We start from the raw sequence: 17,099 nt of genomic DNA on the forward strand, positions 1-17,099 counted from the left end.
TATCAGGAGACTTGATTTTAGGTTTACCTGTAGAATAAATGATAAATTTGTACTTTCAAACAAGAGGTCCTGAACTAACTTCTACATTTTCTATTCTGTTTTAGAGTGCACAAAAAAAAAAAAAAAAAAAAAAAAGGAATTTGGAACTGTGAAGTGGATATGAATTTACTACAGCTTTGCCTTTATACAGTACATAATAGCTCATTTTGGTGTCTGGCATTTTTACCAAAGACAGGCCCTTCTCCTGTGCTCTGCTCATGGTCCCTTCAGAATCCAGACACTCCTTCCAGCTGCTGCTGCAGAGCTGAAGTCCCCCTTTCTGGGAATTACTGGCATCATCTTTTGTGGCTCAGGCAGCTTTATTTGCTGTTCTCATCCTTTTATTGATACATCCTTGGCTACAAATTTCTGGAGACATTCTTTCTCCGTAGTTTACTGAGTGAAACAAGAATATGTGACCTAAAAACATTGACATGTCTTAGCTGATCTCTAGATACGGTAAATCTTTGACTTAGACAGGATCACATAAAAAGTATCAGCTAAAAAGGCTTTAGTTTAGTGTATTTGATGCTGTGATACGTAAGACAAAACTTATCCTGTATTAGATGCTTTGGGCATCTTTCTTTGTTTCCTAGATGCTGCTTGGACCTCCTGAATTTTATGTAGAAAAGAAATTACTCAGAAAAAAAATTGTTTTAAGAGCAGGGAGAGTTTCTGTGAGACATGACCAATGAAAGACCTTTCTCTTTGTAAATAAATATATTTTCAGAAACTATGTCAATCCTAGTAGTATGATGAACTTTGAAGACCAGACTTGTATGATCCTTCAGAAGTTTGTACGTGGCTCAGACCACTCAATATCATGACTTCTGACTCTTCCACTTTTAACTCTCAGAGCTTCTGCCTGCCTGTTTTATTGCCAAAGACCATCACACTTTTTTTTTTTTTAACTAACTATAAATAGCTATTTTTTCTTTTCTTTGTATTTCCTCCTCCTCCATTTTTCTCCCTGCATATGCCCCATTTTCTTATAGTCTGTTCGTTCTGTTTCTGTCTCATTTGCAGTGCTCTCAGTATCCTTCAACTCATGGGTTTCTCCTTTCTGGTGCTTATACTACTCACTTCAAAGTTTCGATCTTGTTTCCTAAGGAACCTTTTTCCAGTGTAGCCCAGCAATTTCTCCCAGACTCAGGATGCTGAACAAGTTGAATGCTGAAAACATTTTAATACAGATCCACACTGTAGAGGGTTTCTGGCAGAAGCCAGTGCTGATTAGAACAGTGGAAAGTATTTGCTTCTTTAACCAATACCTGTGTGCCTGCATAAGCCAGTGGAGATGAAGCTTGCCTGTGTACAGGGATGTACTGTTTTGGTCAGTGTCCCTCCCACTCTTCTCGATGGCTCAGTAGCTGACAGGCGGCACGAGCTGCCTCCACCAGAGGGCTCCTGCTCACTGCCCCGCTTTGAAAATAACTGGAATTCAAAGTAGTGGGCATGATAACTTAGGATGCAGATAAGCAAAATTACTGTCTGTCATCCAGAATGTGAATGCAGATGTAGGATTTCTCTGTACCACGAAGGATGTGCTCATTCATTTACTCAATCCCCAGGAGTGCTTTGAACTTCACACTGCTTTTGAGGTACAGCACCCATATTGTCTCAGTGTGATGTCAATCCTCAGCTGAATGAATGCAGGAACTTTGTCTGGCTCTGTTCCTGTTAATGTTACATCGCCGGTGGGCTGCATGGCCACGTCAGCGTGAGGAGAGGCCAGCAGCCATTGCCATCAGAGCAGATGGCATCTCTGGAGGTTTACAACCAGCCCATACTGCTGTTCAGTAGGATTCTTTAAATGATGTAAGAATCAGATGTTCCTGTCTTTCTGCTTCCTTCTCTCTGCCAGTCCATCCTGCTCTTCAACCCATGCAAAGCCACGATGACACTGGCTTTTCCTATGCTACTGTATTGCATTCCTAAGCACAGCTCTCTTGGCCTCATGGCTACATGCTTCTCCACAGCACTGTCCTTCCAGCCCATGGATTTTGTTTCTGTGGTTCTGGGTGTTCACTGATCCTTCAAAAGGCTGGGGGAAATGTTACCAGTGGCGTTAGAATCTTCTCTGCTAATCTAAGAATTAGAACAGGGTTCTCTGGAAGCATTGGCTTAGTTTTCCCATATCTATCTTTGCTCCACAGTGAATCTGCTGGTACTGAGAACCCATTTTTTAGATCTTGCAAGTTTACAACAGCAGTGAAGGCCTTGTGGTAGTACTTTTAAAGAGAAAGTACTCCTTCACCTTGAACCAAAGGTAAGACAATGCATAGGGTAAAGAAAGAATTATGTTTGTAGCATCATGGAAAAGTTTAAGTATCTACAGAGAGACATTAAAGAGTGATTTTTAATATTTGGATTACCATAACCTGCTTTTTGTCTAAAAGCAGAAACAAAGTCAACAGTCCCATTGGGGCGATGAACTTTCTATTGCGCAATTGGATGCACTGTTGTCAAATACAGCTGTTTATATTGGATTAAAAAGTAACACTTCCCATGTTTCTCTTCACTTTTCATGCTTTTAAAGCAAATCTTACCTTTATGTTAGTGGTTCTTTTACCTAGAAGGCTTTAGGAAACGGAGAAATTAAACATATTTTTTGCTATTCCTGCTATAGTCAGAATACAGTATGGAAAAATTGCTTGGACTCTAAGCCCAGGAAAAATAATGAGCCAGTGATTATCCTGTGGTTATGGAACAGAAACTTCCATAACTATATAATTCATGGCCTATTCAATAGGTGCCCATTAGAGAAAATGCATTTAATAATAATTTCTGTGTGGTAGGTGGGCACAAAGCCTAGAGGCAGCAATCAGGAAAGATTTGTGTAATTAAACAGTCTTTGAAATGACAATAGATAGAAGCAGACAATAGATAGAAGTAGAAGTTGTTATGTCTTTACATACATGTCCACTAAGAAAAGTATTTGATCTTTGTCTTCAACCAGCTTGGAGGGAGCATTTAAGGCACACATTCTGATAAACTGTGCTTATTGAGTAAATGTGGCACTTCTTTAGGAGAAAGCCTCCAAGTTGTATTTCTGAATTGTTTGTGAATGTATCCTGAACCGCATGTTAAGTACTTCCATCCTATGGATGTGTTTGGTCAGTTTTGTGTTTCTGTGAGGTCACTGCCTGCCAGAGAATCTTGACAATATCACACAAAGAATATTTTCCATTGTGGCATCTTGGTTCCTTTGGGATCCCTAACATCTGTATTGCTAATGGTTTTATTGTTGCCTCTGGCTCTACTTCCAATTAAATTGACCATGGCAGTTTGTTGCAGCCTCATCCTCTTGAGTACCTGGATTTCTGTGCCTTACCTTTGCCTATGAAGAAAGCACACTTTTATCCTTTTGAAAATAAAGTCCATGGGCAGGAATGTGTTCCTCCTGAGACTAATATGCAAGTCCTTTTGTGGTTAGACAAAGGGTTTTCTTAATGTATTCTGTGATAGAAGTGCCCTAAGAGCCAGCCCATCCTTGTACACAGACACCTCTGTGAGCTCAGTCTTTTTGTAAATTGGGAACAAACTTTACAACACTGCTGGCTTGCAACAAAATTGGGCATTCATTTTTAAGCACACAGCCTCATAACGAATTCTTTTAAGAAGAGAACTCCCTTTGTGTAATAAAAGGGAAGGTAGAAAGAAAAAAGGTCTGGGGTAGTGATTTAACAAGCACTGTTGTCTGGTGCTTCCACGCTGAGGCTTGTGGAACAGAGTAGACCTTCCACCATCGGACTTAGCTATCATGTCAGATAATTTTAGAATGTTTGCATTTAATGGTCTGGAGTGTTGCTTTTATTCTGATTGTAATCTTATTTTAGGTCATTAGAAAGGCTTTCTACTTTTAGAAATGCAAGGAGCAAAAGTGTCTTAAGTATAAGCCAGCACACATGTAAAATGAAAATATAAGAGTAATAAATTGAGTGGTGTCAAAATTGCATAGCTTGAAATTACAGGCCAAAAAATATTGAAATAAATTTGCTACCCATGCCATGTAGGCACCATAAATCTGGGATTTCTTTTTCCTCAAAATGGAACCCCAAAATTGGATCTAGGATCAGTACTGTAAAATTTTCATAAAGATGCTAGTTGAGTGCAGTTGCTTCCTCTGTTTTATGGCATAATTTTGGCAATATTAATTTCAGTACATGCATTTCCTTAAATGTGTATATCCAAATTCCCCATATAAAGGAATCTCATATAAAAAATCTTCTAAATCCATATAAAATACTGCTGGTTTTAGTGTAACAACAATAAAAAAAGGTTGCATGTTTCCACATTCTGTTTTTTGGTAACCCTAAATGTGCTTTTGGACTAAAGCTCAAAACTATAGAACTGGGCTTTGGTTTACTTCTATTCTAAATGTGGTCCAATAGAAGCTGGAGTTGTAAAGTGATAGCTGCAGCTGAGATAGATACTGCCTCTTTTCCTATTCCATTCAATTAATGAAAGCTGAACTTCAAAGTCTAAATGAGATCATTTGAAGTGCTAAAATTATTGAACACCAGAACTGTTTACTTTTCTATCTGACAAAAAAAAAAAAAGAGAGAGCTTGTAATGTAAAAGTAAAATTAAACCACTGCCATGAAGTTAGGAAAGTTTAAAAGTTCTAGTGCAAGAATTGGTGGTAATGTAGCTGAGAGCATGTGTGCATAGTTTTAAGTGACTTGATAGCCAACTCAGTTTTTCATGACTGTGATAGTAAAGCTTTTCTGGGAGGTCTTAGTTGTGTGCTGCTCAGAAAACTGCAACCCAGTGAAAAGATGTCTGAGCAACACCCCTGACAAGCATGAGAACATGCAAAGATATCATCAGGAGCTGGAGCCTTTCTATAATCTCATAAGCACTTCAGTAGTTATCACTAGATTTCTAGTTGTTACCAGAAGTTTTTTAGTTAGATCAACTCCTTCTTATTTTGCTGGAAGCCCGTAATATTTTTCCTGGACTCTATTTTGTCCTTTTAAACCATGAACATCTGCTGTCCCACCAACTCCAGAAGCATAGCTATGACCAGCAGATACCAAAACTTATTCGATTGACTCTTTTGGTGGCATTAATATAATTTCCAGGTCTGTTACTGCAAACTACAAAGTGGAAAGTTAGTGGAGATATATTTCTAAAAGAGGATGAATGTTCTTTGGCCAGAGATGGGGTAAACTTCTGAAATTCAATGGGAAAGCATAGGAGGGGACTGTGGAAGTTGTAGAAATAAAGGGAGTGAGGAAATCCTGGTCAATGCCAAGAGGCAGTAGTGGGGTGCAGATAGTGAGCAGTGAGGTGTGCTGAACAGTCATCCTGATTAGGGAGGAATATCTAAACAGAATCCATCAAAAGGAGGAAGGGATGGAGTCAGGCACAAACTGATTGGTTGCCAAAGGCTACCTACCTCTGTGTCCATTAAAAATATTCCATTCTTATGATGTACATTTGGGATAGAACACACACACAGGCCTACTAAATATAGCAAATTGCAGATGAGACTTTTTCCACCGCTGGAGGCCTTGCCCCCATGCTCCAGGGTTTCTTCCATTGGCAATACAGCACCACAGTTGCTCTCCTGCTCTGTCATCCCACGTGCCAAACTAATCCAGGCTACCTAAACCAAGGTCCTTTGGGTCTAGAGAGCCCTGCAGCCCTGTGCAGCAGGTGGGGATCTGTATCTTCTGTATGCTCTTATGTTTAACAGAACAAGGGTAGGAGGCACAATTCCAGGCACATCCTTCCTCAGCCCAATATCCATACATGCCTTTGGCCTCTGAGCATGCCTTTGCATGACTCAGCAAATGAATTCTCATTCTGGTGATTCAAAAAAATTGAGTGTTCTGGTCATTAATAAGAAAGTGTCAAGATATTTTGTCAAATCCCATCAAATTAATATTTAATACTTCAGTTAATTAATTAATTCCTTAATTGTGCAGAACAATTGAATTAAGTATATTTTCATTTTATAAGATAATTAAGCAGACACACTGAGTTAAGCTCCCTACCCCCCAATACTTAGAATTGTCTGTCTTTTTTATTCTTACCCATCCAGAGAAAATAGAATTAGATCACAAAAAACCCCAACTTTCTACGTACTAAATTTCAAATGAAGCCATTTTTGCTCTAGTTTTTTTTTTCAGGGGTGTGTGATCAGGACTTTCTTCTTCCCCCTTGGAGAATTTGTAAAATTGTCATGAAACAAAATGGAAAGCTGAAGGTTTTAAAGGTCAATGTTTAAGAATTTCCCCTGTGAGGTATGGCTTTATCATTATCTTCAAACTTTACTACAGAAGCAGCTACGAATCATCCAATAACAACCAGAAACATTTGTTTCTCTACTAAGCAGTGTAGACTAAGAATAATTTTATGCTGTAGGAGCTCAAGTTTTTATGTCTAGCTTGCTAGCACAGTATGAAACTATTATATTTGCAAAACTGAACCAGCTGCTCTAAAGGCAGAGACTGGATTATATTGGTGTGTCTTTTTTTTGTTCTGTTCGCTTCTATTCTCTCTGAGGAATTGTACAGTAATTTTTGGATTTGGTGTAGCCAGCTGTGAGTTTGCGACTTCCAGTAAATTTTGACGGAAAATACAATTTTTATTTTTAATTTCCTGTTAATTTCTACCAAAGTACAAGTTGGGTAGATTTGACAGTATTTTCATTGTTGTTTGATGCTGAGTAGATCATACACTTACACAGGAAAAATCAGCATACCTTTACTGAAGTTTTTACCTGTTGAAACTTCTTCCTTTATCCCATCTTAAAATTTTTGAAGAAAAATATCTAGAGAAAGAAAAACATAATCTCAATTTAAAAAGGCAGAAAGGTAAGAAGTGTCTAGAAAGGGATGTAAAGTGTTTTCATGAATATCTTATGAAATGAAGAGGAAAAAAAAAAATCTCCTCTCTTGGTTAAAGTTTCTCATCCTATGAATTTATTTCTTTCACTGAATATTCCTGGACTGGGATTTAGGATTATCTATTTAGGATTGCCTATCCTTTGTTTTAATGTAATTCATCTTGTAATCTGTTTTTAAAAATATCTCCGTGAGAGTCACAATAGATTTTCTGTGTTGTAAGTCAGTGTTTTCCACATTATTTTTTAGAACTGGTTTTGTCTCCACCTTTTATTTAAAACGTATCCCGGGAAACATTTGAGATGGTAAGGAGAGGAGCTATTCTAATGCTGTTTGTGTCCCTGACGCCCTGTACATCATTAATTGAACTCTAGTTAACCAGGCCACCTTGATTACACAGAACTGGCTCCGTGGTGGTCAGTCTGCAGAGGGGAGTGGCCCTTCAGTCAGGGATAAGTTATGTTTTGGGCTTTCACTCTGTTATGAGCCTTAGGGGGATTAAAGATCCGGATCTATAGTTGTGACAAGGATACAAGGCCCTCCGATACCGCTCTTTCCCTAAGCGTGAGAGCGCAGGCGGCGTTTGTTCGTGCCTTTGGCTGCCCAGCCCAGCCGGGCCGGGTCGTTCGTGCCAGGGCTCGGTTACAGCTGACGGCGGGCACTGGCCTCAGCCTCGGAGCCTGTGGGAACGGGCAAGGGCCGCTCAGGGTCCGGCCGGGTCGGTCCCTCCCGAGGCGCCGGCTCGGAGATCCTGGCACGGGGTTCAGTGTCCGAGCCGGGGCAGCTCCTTCCCGGGCAAGGGAGCCGCGGAGCTGGCTCATCAAGGGCGGCTCCTTCCTTCGCCCCGGCATCAGGCTATTCCAAGGAGTCGGATGGAATCCTGGGCACCGCTGTGAAAAAGAAAACCCGGGGGGCATTGTTTTGATCACTAATTCAGGGCGAATGAAGTGGGACCTGCATTGCTGAGATTTATTCTCACGTGCGATTTGCGATACAAATAATTTTCTATTTCTCACGCTCTCTAGTAGCTGCAACCGGACCGTCTGTAATTTGCGCCCCGGTATGCGCAGAGGGTGTCCCTCGGTGGTGTGCCGGCGCTGGTGTCCCCGCGGTGCCGTCCCCGCCGTGCTGTCCCGGCGCCGGGAGGTGGCGCTGTGGGCCCAGGCACGGCGCGCGGGCGGGCGCGCGGCGCTCCCTCAGCCGGCGGCCCGCGCCGCCCGTCCCACCCTGCCCTTCCCGCGGCCCGCGCTCCGCCGCGCTCGGCTGCTACAGATGTGCGCTTGTGAATGGTTTCAATAAAATTTTATAGCCGTCATTTGAAAAATGGTAGGATTATTGTGATTTGTGCAGCCTGGCAGAAGAGAGCCCGCCGGGGCTGGCCGCGGCCGCTGCTCCCCCCGCCGCGGGCTCCCCTCGGGCGCAGTGTCCCCCGCCGCGGTCCCAGCGCGCCAGGTGGCACTGGCGCTTCCAGTATTTTTTTCTTTTTTCTTTTTTTCTTTTTCTTTTCCTTTTTCTCTTTTTTCCTTTTCCTTTTTTTTTTTTTTTTTTTTTTTTTTTGCAGATAAGGTGCCTCATGGTGGCTCTCTAAGAGACTGTCTCTATGTTTTTTTGTCCAGGCCTCCAGACGGGGCCCCCGGCATTCCCCGCTCCGCACTTAGGGCCCGCTTGGCCTGGGTGGTGAAGGGGACACACGAGGCTGCTAGAGCTGAATGCTTGCGAGTGTCTGAGCACCAGCGGGAAGTAGCAAATATTGCAAGACAGGCAGGTTTTGTAAGAGGACAGAAGTAACTCCGTGGCTAATAGTTGCTTTTTATACTGCTGCAAGCCTTCAGTGTTTCCAAGCAGCCTTTCGAAGGCATACAGACATTGAGTACTGCCGGCAGATGTTATACGTGTCTGTCCGTGTCTGTCTCCGTAAAATACATGACGCATGTACAAGAGAGAGCCTTTTTTTTTTTCCCTTTTTGCTTACCATATCACCTTGTCTCTCAAGGACAGCACATTGCTAAAATGCAGGCAGAGATTTATTGGAGGGACAAGAAGGACTTTACTCCTCCTGCACATCTCCTTCTCAGCTCATGTCTCCCACTCCTCTGCCAGTCTCGTGTCTCATGCTCTACTGTGAGCTGGAAGAAAGTAAGCAATGGAGCAAGGAGAACATCTTGCCCCTGCCCCTGTCTGTAGATTGACATGGGGGAACATAGCTCCTGTGGTATGATAGCCTGCTGTTGGGAGACAGCAGATGTAGTTGCCTTCATTACTTGCCCCAGAATAAAAGCATGTTGTCTCAGTCACCACAGCCACTGGATTGCTTTCCCAGTCTTTTTTCCCTCTTTCTGGAATGCCCTGGAAAATAGCCTACAATGAAACCTGCACAGTACTAGTTTTCTTCCTTATAATAGTTTGATATACAGTGGATTCCATAAATAGAGACAGCAATAGTCTCCTTGTCCTGAGGTCTTGTGGGGAGTCGCATAAAAAAATTCAAGTCCTCAGAGTGCTGAAGTGGGTGCTGTCATGCCTGCAGTATGCACTGCAGCTTTCTGCCAGACTCTAGCTTTGTCTTGGAAGCACTGCTGCTTCACCTGGGAGCCAAGAGTTGGTTGCTGGATCCTGATTCTTGGCAGTGCTGGACCAAAATGGCTCTTCTACCTTGAATTTTGAAGGAAGTGTGGTTCTGCTTGGTGTCAGTTATTACCATTACCCCTTTAAATAACATAGCTATGCACCTACTGCTCAGACTCCTTATTCTGTCTTGTTTAGAATTCCAGTTTCATGTGCAACTTTGGAGAAGAGGTTTTGGGGTCCTGAGACACTCAAGAAATGTTTAAAAGTTCTATGCTTAGTTTGCTTTTAGCCATCAGGATGGACTAATTATTAGCAGAAATCATTTACTAGAGTAGGGAGACTGAGGTACTGAGTGTATATACTGAGTTGTTACCCAACTGGAAATTAAAATTCCCACTATGCTGGAAATTCATAGCTAATGACTAATAATATAACCAGTATTAGACCTAACTTAATCTAGTCTTACAACACTTGTAATAGATGCACATTCCTCTTCAGAGTTAATTTTCAGGGTGCTTATAAACATCACGGTCAGTTTATTCCATTTACTCTCTTGCTTTGTGGTGGATAAGACTTTGGTAAAATTATCTGTACTCAGTATGTGCTGATAGAATCATCCAATCATGTAAATTCAGGGGCACTATTTTTAATCAGACAATATAATTGGTACTAATCTTGAAATAAATGGTGCTCCTGAGAAGCAGGAGCTCCTGTCTTCTCTGGAGCACCATCTGTGTGGCTCAAATGCAATCAGCAATATTTATATTAAATGCTATATATTCTGCCTCATCTGCTGTTTGATTTCCTCTCTCTGAGTCTCATGCTATGAAACAAAACAGGAATTGCAACACCCAACTTCTGACAAGTAATTTCTTCCCTCGATCTGCTGTGTATACCTTGTTAATACAGCTTTGTTCAGTCCTTTTGTCAACATTCAGTGCTCATAGTAACCCAGTCTGCTCAGTGCAAGCTCTTAAGCTCAATTTTCATTATAATTTCTATGAAGCTTTTTATATATCTCCCTCATATTCTCTAAAACTTTACTGTTTTCTCTATTTCATCTTAGTCATATGGATCCCACATTGTCTTGTCCCAAAATCTCACATTGGATTATTCCCAGAAACACTGTTCTGCTACTCAGTTACCAAAAGACCACTCTCTAATAGTTTTGTTTGTTTGTTTTAGGTTGTAAGAGGTAAAATTTTACTCTTTTGGCTAAAAAATATAATAAAATTGAGCATACATTTTTCACATTGCCATTTTACTAACCAATGCTTTACTTGTTCTTTATTTTTTCTTACATGGAAGGGGTTTGTAAGCAAGCTGGATGAATTCATTCACTGGTTAAATGAAGCCATGGAAACAACAGAGAACTGGACTCCTCCTAAAGCAGAGACAGACAGCCTGAAACTATACCTGGAGACACACTTGGTAGGACAAGATTATACTGTGATTGCTGTCTGTAATTGAAGTGTTCTGCTGTGCTTTTTATTTGATTATTACTTTTTAATTACTAGTGTGCGTCTATATTTTAACGTAAGATTTGCAGCATTGCAGTTTATTTTAATGAAAATGCCAACAAATTATTTTAATGAAGATACCAACGAATTATTTTCTGTTCTTGAAATATGTACTGATAGCTTTGTAAAAATTTAACTACTCTAGCTGGTAAAAAGAAAAAAAAAGTACAGAAAATTAAGCTAAGACACTTCCTCTCTTTCTGCCAAAATCTTAGGTTCTTACCAGTATGAAATGGAGGAAAATGTGGTGATAGCACTATTCTGAGCTAATGACCTAGGCACCCCAGTTATATGAAACAGTGCATTAGCTGAGCCCACATGAGATCATAAACCCCCAAAGCTCAGCCTCATTTCCAGTCTCTGATAATATTATGGTAGAAAATTATTTGACAGTCCCAGGAAGTCACGTGATGCGTTACAGGAAAAAATGTCATCTTAATCCCTACCGTAATGCTGGAGTGACCATTACTAAATTAATCAAGCATACATCAACTACATATACTGTTAAAACCAAACTGAAAACTGTCTTTGGGGTTTCAGCTATGCAGAAAGGTCTCCTGACTGTTGCTCTTAAACATTTCTGTTGTAGTAGTGCCTATTGGCAGTCCCTGGATTAAGTGCCCATCATGGTAGTCTATCAAATCTGATATGAAGACACTTCATTTTTCCTTATGTTGCAGATTTTGTTTTTTGTGGCAGAGTTCAGATTTTTGCCTTGCCTTCTGCACACACTCAGTTCCATGATTCCCATTGTGTTTACAGGTGCTCTGAAGGCACAGAGCACATCGTGAAATGAAATCTCAGAAAAGGCATTGGTCACTTCAATTTGTTTTCTTTGTACTCTGCAACATGAAACTTCTGATGAGAAGCTTTTATGAGTAGAATCACAATTTCCACTCTTGGCTGGATAAAAAGAAACATATTCCAGGTAACAGGGCAATCACTAGGCTGAGTAACTCTCACAGTCAGTTTCCTTTCCCCTTTCTTCCATGAGGAGGAGCACAGTAGCTCATTTGCAGACAAATTACTTCCAACTTTGTCATGTGGTTCTTGGGGAGGTGAGGCCAAACCCATCTATATCAGAATTGGAATGTGGAATAGTAGTTCAGAGGCATCTCCATCATTGCTAGAGGTAGTCCAGAAAAATGAGTATGTGGGCACTTGTAATTTCCCATCAGCAGTTAGGCTCCCAGCTGCCCTCTGTGTATCTGGGCTAAGTAAATCCTTATATGCTTTCAGGATCATTATGCTATGAAGCAAGGTGGGGGTTTTTTACTTCATTGCAGAAGTAAAATATCTAAAGAATGGTTCAGTTTCTATTTTATATTTGATAATATTATAATTATTTTATGGCATCTATATCCAGTGAAAAACTCACTGCATAACCTGAAAAACCATAACTGAGTTTTGTTTCTTGGATTTCAGAAAATGTATGCTATTATACTAGTTTCTACACAGCAGAAAATACAGAGCATTTTGTAGTGTGGAAGATAGTTATTTGTACTAACTAGATTGTCAGCTTTTCAGTGGCTTTTATCTGTCAGACATCCTAATCTGTGTTTAAACAGAAGTATATGAACTTCAATTTGTGTTAAGCTCACTGTTGAAATTTCCCTTAGTTGAGCATTGTAAGGCCATGGTGATTGTGGCTTGTATGAGGGACTTATAATTCTCATTTTCTTCTTTTGCCAGTCAGGTTATCCATGTCAGACTCACCTAAGATATGCTGAAGTAAAGGATTTGGAACTTTACATGATTAGGTTCCAGACTTACAGGTTTATAATACAGATACTGGTAGTAAACTAGATGGGAAAACAAAGAAAATGTCTTGGTTGTTTCCTATGTAGTGCATCTACACCAGCATATCTCATAACTGTTTCCTCACTGGTGCAGGTATTCTCATCATAGAATGGGTGAAAACTTGATGTAGTTGATTTTATTGGTAGGGACATATCCTTAGCCTTTGGCACAAGTTATCAATTCCAGGAAGTGTTTTCTTTGAAATACATTTGTTGTGATGACAAAATTCGTGCCATAAAGGGGGAATATTTTGCATTTATGAATGAAATATCTTCTGTCAAAATTTAAGAAAAGAAAATAACAGGAGCAAGAAAACACAAAAAATGCACTTGTTCCCTTTATCATTGGCTGGGAAAAGTTCTGCAGAGGTGACGAGGAGAAGGTTGAGAACATCTTCCAAATTTTCCAGTATGTAAAATTGTAGGCTGTCACTTTAGGATTTTAATGTAAACTGTTGAAAAAGGTTTGAATTTTAAAATCTCTCCCCACTCAGCCTTGCTTTTCTTCATCTTTGACATTTCAAGAAATGGTGTGGCACAGACACATAAATAGAGTGTGTTTAAAAAAAAGGCATCACAAAAAACCTACAGCATCAACTTATGAAAATCTTTGCATGAAGTAATGCTTATGTGAGGAGTCAAATCTCTTGAACAGGATGGCAATTCAAGTATCATAGCACGACATCAGCTTAAATTGGTACAATTCCCCAAACAATTATTCTTGTTAATTCTTATACCTGGTCTGGCAATACTGTCCACAAGGATGTTAATCAACACTTTGAAGCACATGAATAGTGTTAGTCTATGGCTCTTGGCTCAGCAAGAGCTGCCTGCAGAGGCATCTCTGTAAGTGTCTGGAGGTCCTGCCTGGACAGCTTCTGAAACAGTGAAGCACACTGTGATGAAGGTGGAAGGCAGCCTCTCTTCAATTTGGTCTGTTTTTTCCAATTATCTCATCTGCACAGAGACTAGCTGGGGAGTGCCTGGGCCGCCAAGGGAATTCACAACTAAATGCACTGTGTGTGCATACAGGCACAGGCCTGATATCCAAATACACCACAATTATAACTAGTAACTGTAAGACCTATTGGAATTTCATTCTTAATATCACAGGTACAACTTACACTCCATAGATTTTCCCACGATGAGAAACCATACATTTTGCCAAGGAGTATGATTTTTTTCTACAAACTGAAAGGTATTCTACATCTTGAATGTGTGCTGTAATAGAATATTTTCAGCTTAGAGACCAGTTTTCTTGCAAATTTTAAAACCTAGCTCCCTGATGTTGTGCAGAACAAAAGTTGCTTTATGCTTCATTTTAGATAACACCAAAGCACAAATCTAGAAACTGAAATGCTCTCAGAGATCCCTGAAATAGTGACTGAAATTATTCTTTCAATTTTACAGGTCTTCTCAACTCAGTAATGTTGGTTAAACTGATTTGGGAGCTGTGTGCTTCCCATTCATATGGAAGGGCTGACGTGGAGCAGCCACCCCTTGAACATCTGGCACTCTGCAGGCAGCCATCCAAGCCAGCAGATGTTGAAAACACTAATATGTTTTCATAAAACAGGCGTGTTTTTCAGTAGAAATCTACTTTTCCACAAAGGTCTCAGTCAGTCCTACTAGAGAGAAAATGAAGCAGGTTTTAATTTTTTTTAACAATTAGGTTAAAATCAGTTCCTAATGAAAGCTTCGTTTGCCTTACCAAAAGGAACTTCTGAAAATGGTTCCTGATTCACTTCATCTTTTGTATTTCTCCTTTTCTGTTATGCTGATTCTTGCCCATTGGCACCCCGATCAAAATCAGCTGCTAGCACACTCTGTGCTTAGACTTGGTGGTATGCAAATCAGTTTTCATTAAAAACAGTGTCCTGAAGGCAGCTTATGAGTTAAAAGCATCTGTCTAGGTGGTACTGCTGTGCTTGTGAAACCAAGCTGACTTTCTAACCAGGCTGACAAATAAGAATACACCATGTATCTCTTGACCATTTTAGTTGGCTAAGAAAGACATTTAACTTTATTCATGGCCTGATAAAATACATTATTTTAGCACAGTAAAGAGGTAAGCTAGCTGCTGCAAAGAACCGAAGAACCCCTGAGGAAAAGGTTTACACAAAAGGTACTATAGTAGTACAAAAGGTACTATATATATTTGTTGAGGCCTGGAACTTTCATAGTTTTAACTTTTTCCTTTGCTGTTAACACAGTACTTTGTGTTTTTGTTGCTGCAGAACTCCTACTTTTGCACTGTAGTGTGGTGTGCTCTTAGGTCATTGTACTAAGCCATTTCTGTATCTGGAGGCGTACTTAGGGCTAGGGAACACAAGATATTTAAATGGGATCCTGCAAATGAAAAATATAATATCATACACTTATTTAGGTTCAACTTTTTAAATACTTCTTGCATTATTAGTAGATGTTGGCAAACAATATCTTTTCAGTAGAGATAAAACTAATTAAGGTAAAGTCTTCTTAGAAATTTGGAATTCGTAGTCAGGCATTTTTCTCCATTTTTGTCCAGTAAGACTGTTCTTGCTTCTTGGATTTTTTAGGCAACATATATTCTGTTTAGTTGAAACTAGAATAGCAAATATTGTTCTGTAAAAACCAGAGGTGGTGAGGTTTGCATGTAGTTATTGCAGTACAAAGTGTGGTTTGGGTATAACTGATAATATCCATGAATAGTAATTCCTTAATTTTCTTTTCAGATCCCTGTCAGTAATATTTACTCCGATTTAGTCACAAGCTTTGTGCCACATTAAAATCCCTTTTAGCCCAGAATCAGTTCATTATATTAACCTTCTTAGTCACCATATTTACTTTACTTGTTAGAGTCTTAAAAATATCATAGTGCAAGCATCATTAGTATTTCAAAGCAAATTAGACAAGTTGATTCACACTAGCATTTCCTTTCCTTCTGTACATAGAGTTAAGATATCTCCATTCAGAACCAAATTCTTCTTAAGATACAGGGGGCTTGAGTTTTATTATCCAAAGAGAAATGAAATAAGAATTTTTCTGTCTCTGTTATAAATGTTTCTGGCCACATCATAGCTCAGCAATTTCTGAGCTGAAAATAGCAAATGCCTTCATACAGAAAATAGATTGTATTTTCACATTTAAGAAATTGTGTTGGTGAAGTAATGATGCCTCAGTGATATTTCATGATACCTGATTGTCTGTTTGTAACAAGACTGCTATGTCTGAAAAAAAAGATCATTTTCATCTCTCTGGAAAATCTCATTTTCTGAAAAATATCAGTTTGGAGAAGTATTAAATATCTATTCTTATTGAAAATAAGGTTAAATACACATGCCTTGGGCTAATCTACCAACTGTCTTTGTAGTAGCAGTGGTAATGGTAATTTTATTAAAGGTATTAAAGCTTTTGAAATGGCTAAGTTATGTATTGTACTTTTGCTATATGGGAATTTCCAATGTGCATGGCAGCTAATTTAGATAATTTCCTCAAAATATAGAACACTTTCTTCAGGATGATGGCACTAAAGAGTGAGCACCATGAGTGGCCTATTATTTTGTTTCTCTAAGGATTTGGATTTGTTTAGCCTATTGTTTGTTTGAATTTTTAAATTTTATGATGTTTTTTATCTTGAAAGGCATTCTGAGTGTGCATGGGTTCCTGAATGTGTGTCCTTTTCCATTGGAAGCAGTCCTCAGAACATACTAATAAGAGATGTAGACTAAACTCAGCAGATTTCACAGGCTAATAAAATGATTTAATAGGAAGTAAGACAGCAAACTTAAACAGAATACAAGTATATTGTCAGTTTTGACTATTATTCAGCTTTCAAAATCTGTAAACCAAATAACCTCTATGTAAACTTTTGTGTTTCTTGAGTTAAAGTGTAGAAAATATTGCTGTCATTCCAATACATTTGGCTCTACCTGTATTATAGTCTGAACCCAGAGAATGTAAATTGCAGACTGTGGGAAAAATAGAGGTTTTGGAATTGTTTGGACTGTTCTTCAAATTTAAAAAATATTTTTGGTGACTAAGGAAGAGTAAAAGCAAGCATATAAGAAAGAAAATCCAGGTATATTGCCCTTCTAATAACAGCACTCCTGTCCTGACCAATACCAAAATACTGCATTTGATCTAAAGATGAGTCCCATAAGGTCATGCAATGAAAAAAAGCTGACACAAATCTTTTCTTTGTAAAGGAGAAAGAGTGGGCCGTGGTTATGGTCCTAGGAGCACAGAAGTAGATCTATTATGATTTGGGTCAGCTATTACCATATATGTTTTTAATGAAGGAAGAGAATGTCTATTTACTGTCTTCCTGTACACAT

General features: G+C 39.4%; 1 protein-coding gene across 4 annotated transcripts in view; it reads left to right on the forward strand.

Moving 5' to 3' along the window:
• The window catches only part of AKAP6 (A-kinase anchoring protein 6), a 257,459-nt gene that overhangs the window by 94,053 nt on the left and 146,307 nt on the right, over window positions 1-17,099 (forward strand). For all 4 annotated transcript variants that reach the window (XM_077180435.1, XM_077180434.1, XM_077180437.1 and 1 more), the window contains exon 5: window positions 10,773-10,895. In XM_077180435.1, the coding sequence (XP_077036550.1) occupies window positions 10,773-10,895 (123 nt within the window). The remainder of the gene's footprint in view (window positions 1-10,772; window positions 10,896-17,099) is intronic.

The sequence above is a fragment of the Agelaius phoeniceus genome, chromosome 6, assembly GCF_051311805.1.
Source record: "Agelaius phoeniceus isolate bAgePho1 chromosome 6, bAgePho1.hap1, whole genome shotgun sequence".
Lineage (NCBI taxonomy): Eukaryota > Metazoa > Chordata > Aves > Passeriformes > Icteridae > Agelaius > Agelaius phoeniceus.